Source organism: Oppia nitens, unplaced genomic scaffold (assembly GCF_028296485.1).
Source record: "Oppia nitens isolate AA-2021 unplaced genomic scaffold, nextdenovo-longstitch-racon4-pilon3 scaffold42_pilon_pilon_pilon, whole genome shotgun sequence".
In the NCBI taxonomy this organism is placed as follows: Eukaryota; Metazoa; Arthropoda; class Arachnida; order Sarcoptiformes; family Oppiidae; genus Oppia; species Oppia nitens.
This window is the reverse complement of record NW_026533224.1, coordinates 429,959-438,841: the sequence shown is the minus strand read 5'-3', so window position 1 is coordinate 438,841 and position 8,883 is coordinate 429,959. Positions and strand designations below refer to the sequence as shown.

Below are 8,883 nucleotides of genomic sequence, written 5' to 3'. Positions count from 1 at the left end.
CAACCTAACCTAACCTAACCTAACCTAACCTAACCTAACCTAACCTAACCTAACCTAACCTAACCTAACCTAACCTAACCTAACCTAACCTAACCTAACCTAACAACCTAACCTAACCTAACCTAACCTAACCTAACCTAACCTAACCTAACCTAACCTAACCTAACCTAACCTAACCTAACCTAACCTAACCTAACCTAACCTAACCTAACCTAACCTAACCTAACCTAACCTAACCTAACCTAACCTAACCTAACCTAACCTAACCTAACCTAACCTAACCTAACCTAACCTAACCTAACCTAACCTAACCTAACCTAACCTAACCTAACCTAACCTAACCTAACCTAACCTAACCTAACCTAACCTAACCTAACCTAACCTAACCTAACCTAACCTAACCTAACCTAACCTAACCTAACCTAACCTAACCTAACCTAACCTAACCTAACCTAACCTAACCTAACCTAACCTAACCTAACCTAACCTAACCTAACCTAACCTAACCTAACCTAACCTAACCTAACCTAACCTAACCTAACCTAACCTAACCTAACCTAACCTAACCTAACCTAACCTAACCTAACCTAACCTAACCTAACCTAACCTAACCTAACCTAACCTAACCTAACCTAACCTAACCTAACCTAACCTAACCTAACCTAACCTAACCTAACCTAACCTAACCTAACCTAACCTAACCTAACCTAACCTAACCTAACCTAACCTAACCTAACCTAACCTAACCTAACCTAACCTAACCTAACCTAACCTAACCTAACCTAACCTAACCTAACCTAACCTAACCTAACCTAACCTAACCTAACCTAACCTAACCTAACCTAACCTAACCTAACCTAACCTAACCTAACCTAACCTAACCTAACCTAACCTAACCTAACCTAACCTAACCTAACCTAACCTAACCTAACCTAACCTAACCTAACCTAACCTAACCTAACCTAACCTAACCTAACCTAACCTAACCTAACCTAACCTAACCTAACCTAACCTAACCTAACCTAACCTAACCTAACCTAACCTAACCTAACCTAACCTAACCTAACCTAACCTAACCTAACCTAACCTAACCTAACCTAACCTAACCTAACCTAACCTAACCTAACCTAACCTAACCTAACCTAACCTAACCTAACCTAACCTAACCTAACCTAACCTAACCTAACCTAACCTAACCTAACCTAACCTAACCTAACCTAACCTAACCTAACCTAACCTAACCTAACCTAACCTAACCTAACCTAACCTAACCTAACCTAACCTAACCTAACCTAACCTAACCTAACCTAACCTAACCTAACCTAACCTAACCTAACCTAACCTAACCTAACCTAACCTAACCTAACCTAACCTAACCTAACCTAACCTAACCTAACCTAACCTAACCTAACCTAACCTAACCTAACCTAACCTAACCTAACCTAACCTAACCTAACCTAACCTAACCTAACCTAACCTAACCTAACCTAACCTAACCTAACCTAACCTAACCTAACCTAACCTAACCTAACCTAACCTAACCTAACCTAACCTAACCTAACCTAACCTAACCTAACCTAACCTAACCTAACCTAACCTAACCTAACCTAACCTAACCTAACCTAACCTAACCTAACCTAACCTAACCTAACCTAACCTAACCTAACCTAACCTAACCTAACCTAACCTAACCTAACCTAACCTAACCTAACCTAACCTAACCTAACCTAACCTAACCTAACCTAACCTAACCTAACCTAACCTAACCTAACCTAACCTAACCTAACCTAACCTAACCTAACCTAACCTAACCTAACCTAACCTAACCTAACCTAACCTAACCTAACCTAACCTAACCTAACCTAACCTAACCTAACCTAACCTAACCTAACCTAACCTAACCTAACCTAACCTAACCTAACCTAACCTAACCTAACCTAACCTAACCTAACCTAACCTAACCTAACCTAACCTAACCTAACCTAACCTAACCTAACCTAACCTAACCTAACCTAACCTAACCTAACCTAACCTAACCTAACCTAACCTAACCTAACCTAACCTAACCTAACCTAACCTAACCTAACCTAACCTAACCTAACCTAACCTAACCTAACCTAACCTAACCTAACCTAACCTAACCTAACCTAACCTAACCTAACCTAACCTAACCTAACCTAACCTAACCTAACCTAACCTAACCTAACCTAACCTAACCTAACCTAACCTAACCTAACCTAACCTAACCTAACCTAACCTAACCTAACCTAACCTAACCTAACCTAACCTAACCTAACCTAACCTAACCTAACCTAACCTAACCTAACCTAACCTAACCTAACCTAACCTAACCTAACCTAACCTAACCTAACCTAACCTAACCTAACCTAACCTAACCTAACCTAACCTAACCTAACCTAACCTAACCTAACCTAACCTAACCTAACCTAACCTAACCTAACCTAACCTAACCTAACCTACCTAACCTAACCTAACCTAACCTAACCTAACCTAACCTAACCTAACCTAACCTAACCTAACCTAACCTAACCTAACCTAACCTAACCTAACCTAACCTAACCTAACCTAACCTAACCTAACCTAACCTAACCTAACCTAACCTAACCTAACCTAACCTAACCTAACCTAACCTAACCTAACCTAACCTAACCTAACCTAACCTAACCTAACCTAACCTAACCTAACCTAACCTAACCTAACCTAACCTAACCTAACCTAACCTAACCTAACCTAACCTAACCTAACCTAACCTAACCTAACCTAACCTAACCTAACCTAACCTAACCTAACCTAACCTAACCTAACCTAACCTAACCTAACCTAACCTAACCTAACCTAACCTAACCTAACCTAACCTAACCTAACCTAACCTAACCTAACCTAACCTAACCTAACCTAACCTAACCTAACCTAACCTAACCTAACCTAACCTAACCTAACCTAACCTAACCTAACCTAACCTAACCTAACCTAACCTAACCTAACCTAACCTAACCTAACCTAACCTAACCTAACCTAACCTAACCTAACCTAACCTAACCTAACCTAACCTAACCTAACCTAACCTAACCTAACCTAACCTAACCTAACCTAACCTAACCTAACCTAACCTAACCTAACCTAACCTAACCTAACCTAACCTAACCTAACCTAACCTAACCTAACCTAACCTAACCTAACCTAACCTAACCTAACCTAACCTAACCTAACCTAACCTAACCTAACCTAACCTAACCTAACCTAACCTAACCTAACCTAACCTAACCTAACCTAACCTAACCTAACCTAACCTAACCTAACCTAACCTAACCTAACCTAACCTAACCTAACCTAACCTAACCTAACCTAACCTAACCTAACCTAACCTAACCTAACCTAACCTAACCTAACCTAACCTAACCTAACCTAACCTAACCTAACCTAACCTAACCTAACCTAACCTAACCTAACCTAACCTAACCTAACCTAACCTAACCTAACCTAACCTAACCTAACCTAACCTAACCTAACCTAACCTAACCTAACCTAACCTAACCTAACCTAACCTAACCTAACCTAACCTAACCTAACCTAACCTAACCTAACCTAACCTAACCTAACCTAACCTAACCTAACCTAACCTAACCTAACCTAACCTAACCTAACCTAACCTAACCTAACCTAACCTAACCTAACCTAACCTAACCTAACCTAACCTAACCTAACCTAACCTAACCTAACCTAACCTAACCTAACCTAACCTAACCTAACCTAACCTAACCTAACCTAACCTAACCTAACCTAACCTAACCTAACCTAACCTAACCTAACCTAACCTAACCTAACCTAACCTAACCTAACCTAACCTAACCTAACCTAACCTAACCTAACCTAACCTAACCTAACCTAACCTAACCTAACCTAACCTAACCTAACCTAACCTAACCTAACCTAACCTAACCTAACCTAACCTAACCTAACCTAACCTAACCTAACCTAACCTAACCTAACCTAACCTAACCTAACCTAACCTAACCTAACCTAACCTAACCTAACCTAACCTAACCTAACCTAACCTAACCTAACCTAACCTAACCTAACCTAACCTAACCTAACCTAACCTAACCTAACCTAACCTAACCTAACCTAACCTAACCTAACCTAACCTAACCTAACCTAACCTAACCTAACCTAACCTAACCTAACCTAACCTAACCTAACCTAACCTAACCTAACCTAACCTAACCTAACCTAACCTAACCTAACCTAACCTAACCTAACCTAACCTAACCTAACCTAACCTAACCTAACCTAACCTAACCTAACCTAACCTAACCTAACCTAACCTAACCTAACCTAACCTAACCTAACCTAACCTAACCTAACCTAACCTAACCTAACCTAACCTAACCTAACCTAACCTAACCTAACCTAACCTAACCTAACCTAACCTAACCTAACCTAACCTAACCTAACCTAACCTAACCTAACCTAACCTAACCTAACCTAACCTAACCTAACCTAACCTAACCTAACCTAACCTAACCTAACCTAACCTAACCTAACCTAACCTAACCTAACCTAACCTAACCTAACCTAACCTAACCTAACCTAACCTAACCTAACCTAACCTAACCTAACCTAACCTAACCTAACCTAACCTAACCTAACCTAACCTAACCTAACCTAACCTAACCTAACCTAACCTAACCTAACCTAACCTAACCTAACCTAACCTAACCTAACCTAACCTAACCTAACCTAACCTAACCTAACCTAACCTAACCTAACCTAACCTAACCTAACCTAACCTAACCTAACCTAACCTAACCTAACCTAACCTAACCTAACCTAACCTAACCTAACCTAACCTAACCTAACCTAACCTAACCTAACCTAACCTAACCTAACCTAACCTAACCTAACCTAACCTAACCTAACCTAACCTAACCTAACCTAACCTAACCTAACCTAACCTAACCTAACCTAACCTAACCTAACCTAACCTAACCTAACCTAACCTAACCTAACCTAACCTAACCTAACCTAACCTAACCTAACCTAACCTAACCTAACCTAACCTAACCTAACCTAACCTAACCTAACCTAACCTAACCTAACCTAACCTAACCTAACCTAACCTAACCTAACCTAACCTAACCTAACCTAACCTAACCTAACCTAACCTAACCTAACCTAACCTAACCTAACCTAACCTAACCTAACCTAACCTAACCTAACCTAACCTAACCTAACCTAACCTAACCTAACCTAACCTAACCTAACCTAACCTAACCTAACCTAACCTAACCTAACCTAACCTAACCTAACCTAACCTAACCTAACCTAACCTAACCTAACCTAACCTAACCTAACCTAACCTAACCTAACCTAACCTAACCTAACCTAACCTAACCTAACCTAACCTAACCTAACCTAACCTAACCTAACCTAACCTAACCTAACCTAACATTTAATAATTATTTAATACATATTTTTTTAATAAATACTTTATTTCAATAAATTTTTTATATATTAAATATATTGTTTAAATACATACAACTTATTAGTAAAATAGATAAAATTCTATATACTTTTCTATAATATAATAAAAATAATATAAAAACTATATATAGAATAGAATATATAGTAAATGTTTAATACATTTCTAGTGCATTACAATTCAGTAAACATTATTTCCATAATAGAGTCTATCATAGAATTATACACACAATACATATGTAGTGTTTGATAACAGACAAAAAAAGCGATCAATAAAATAATGGCTTCCGTTAAACATATATTTATTTCATAAAATATATTTACTATATATATATATATATACTGTATATATATTAATATATCAACAAATCATTTATATAAACTGTAATTATTAGTTAATATTTTATATAAATCCTATTTATTATTATTATAAGTACAGTATTATAATATTATAAGTATTAAAATTAATTATACAAAATATTTTTTTTAAATTTTAAAAATTCTTTATTTAGAAAAATATATTATTATTTAGTTATCTATTTACTGTCTAATTTATTTGTTTACAGTGACATTTTTTTTAAATTACTATTATCAATTAGTTTAATAATAAATGCTAATAATTTTATTATAAATTTTACTATATAAATATATATAAATACAAATTTTGATAAATTAAAATATTATTATTATTGTTATTATTGTTAATCGCATTTGTTGCTATATAGTATTGATCTCTATCAATGATTATACTGTACTAATAATTTTTAATAATAATATTATCACTAAATTTCTACACAAAAAAATTGTTTTCAAAATTTTAGAAAATAAATCATATAAGCTATCAATCAAAGTGTTTGTTTGTTTTGTTAATAATTATAGTTAAATAGAAATGTCTATTAAAACAATTATATTGATTCAAAATAATAAGTTAATGCTTATATAAATTGGTGTTTTAAATCAATAATAATATTTGTTGTCATCAGTAGTCGTAATAGTAGTAGTGATGGCTTATTGTGCTGTTTATTTGAATCGTATATCCCGTGAGAAAAACTGTCCCGAAAAACCCGAAGACCCGTTAATAATAGAGAAGTGTATTCCACACGACGCCAGGTTCTCATTCGTTGATTTTGTACCGTCGGTACACCACTTCTCGGCCAACAGTCAGGTCGAGTATCACTCATTTCGGTACACAATATATTACATTATATATATATTTATATATATCAATACATATGTTTTAAAAAATTGTTTATAATTTTTTTAATATACTGTTAATGTTAGCGGAGGCGGTGGTGATGATGTGTTTATTAAATATTTTTTAATTATTTTTCAAAAATAATAACATTGATTCAAATGTTTTTATTTCATTATATATCTAATATTATTAATATATATATCATTTAATAATTTAGTTAACTATTTGGTCAATACATACACATCACCACTTTCTCTGTTTAAATCATTTATTTTACTTTAAATACCACTTAAAAGATATTATATATATATTAATAATAATACTAATTGTTATGATTTTTTAATCATTTTATTAGCCATTTAGTCGATACATGCAATGTATGGCTGAAGAAGAACATACTGTGGGATGTAGTGAACTGCGAGACAGTGAAGCTGTCGTATCGGCACAACTTGACAACAATGGTTAGCCGATGGGAAGTCCAGACAAACCCGGCGGCCAACCCGTGGGTTACACCGACCAGAGGCGACTTTGAAACATCACTTAAAGTGCTTCGGTATATATATATATATATATATATATAGTATATTTCTATATAAAAATCTATGTCATATACATATAAAAGTAGATACAGTATATAGAGATAAATATTTTTTTTATTATTTGTGAATTTATTTTTCTATAAATGATTTTTTTTATTCAATTAATTTTATTAAAAAAAACAAGAGTTTGGATTAAACGCCGCGATGAGGAAAGGGATGCACCGGTAGAGTTGAAATATAAAGATTTTGAGCCAATCAGAAAAGACGGTAGTTTTGATAATCTGGATGATGTGGTCAACAGAATCAATGACCAAATTCGTAGCAAAGAATTGACTGGCAGTCGACTTATAACCATTGAGGCGCTGAATGTCGTGGCGAACGGCGAATGGAGAATCGATACCGAGCTTAGTGTTGCCGATGAGTCCGTACGACACGTAACTATCATACGGGTCTTCTACGAGAGCAGCGTCGGTGGCGTCGGCGGAGACAATGGTCTGTTCAATGAACACATAGGTATAGCCGACTTCACTCCACACCATTTGTCTGGCGGATCGCTATTCAAGAGACCGCACTTCGAGTCGTTTTCGTCGATCATCGACAGAGCCTCGCAATGGCTGTCAGACAATCCAGAAATCAATTTTTTAAACGCACAGTCCATTGACATTAAACTCAAATCTCGTAAGTTTTATAAAAATAATTTATTAAATTTTTTACTATTTTTATTGATTGATTGATTGATTGATTCGGGTAATACTTAGTTACCAAAGTGGACACTCGGGTGTGTTCGCACACAGAGCACGGCGATTACATACACATATTACGGGTGGCCTATACTAAGCCTTTCGAGCATCTGTTGGGCGGCCAAACATCGGCGGACAATACTAGCAATTCAAGTCGTACGGCCGACAACCAGTCTATAGGTTGGCCAACTGGTCCTCCACCGCCGGCACCAATATATTTGTCGTCGAAAGTGTTTTTGGTGTCCAAACAGGACATACTGGACGACGTTCACCACAAAATCAACAATTGGGTGAAAGACTCGTCACAAATGGATGAGAGATTCAAATCTCGTATAATGAGTGCCGAAACAGTACAGGTGTTCGCCAAGGATGGCGACGACCGTAATCTTTGTCGAGCTTTGGAACAGACCTTTCAGTGCAATCGATTGGGTCTAATGAATACATTCGCCTTCAACGCCATTCGTGTCTATTTTGATGTCGGCTTTTATGGCCGAAACAGAAGTATGTCGACAATGCCAACCGTGCCGTTGGTTCCCATCGGTCCCGTAGCAGGACTGCCATCATCATCAGCGGTACTACTCGCCAACTGTGACGACAACAGTATTACCGGTGCCACCGCTGCTTCCGGTTCTCCATATGAATACAGAAGTCGATCGACTTCCTGCACATGTATGTGATTATGTGATTCTCTATTTATACACAATATATATACAGATTATTAATACGATTGCATTAAAACCCAATTTTTTAAAAACTCAAATCATACAGTCATTTATGATTGAGTTATTAAACTAAACTTGCAATTGATATTTACTTAACATTGTTATACGATATTTATTATTTTATTTATCATTTACTTACAAATGTTTTACTTTATTAACTTTCATATCTCTAACAAACATTTATT

The 8,883-nt window shown here is 36.1% G+C and overlaps 1 protein-coding gene across 1 annotated transcript; it reads left to right on the top strand.

Annotated features, from left to right (window-relative positions):
* The first annotated feature begins 6,447 nt into the window (after window positions 1-6,447).
* Window positions 6,448-8,670, top strand: LOC128959187 (uncharacterized). Its single transcript, XM_054305127.1, has 4 exons — window positions 6,448-6,687; window positions 7,053-7,250; window positions 7,421-7,914; window positions 7,995-8,670. The coding sequence occupies exons 1-4, from the start codon at window positions 6,506-6,508 to the stop codon at window positions 8,651-8,653; spliced, it is 1,533 nt and encodes a 510-aa protein (XP_054161102.1). The 5' UTR covers window positions 6,448-6,505; the 3' UTR covers window positions 8,654-8,670.
* The last annotated feature ends 213 nt before the right edge of the window (window positions 8,671-8,883 follow it).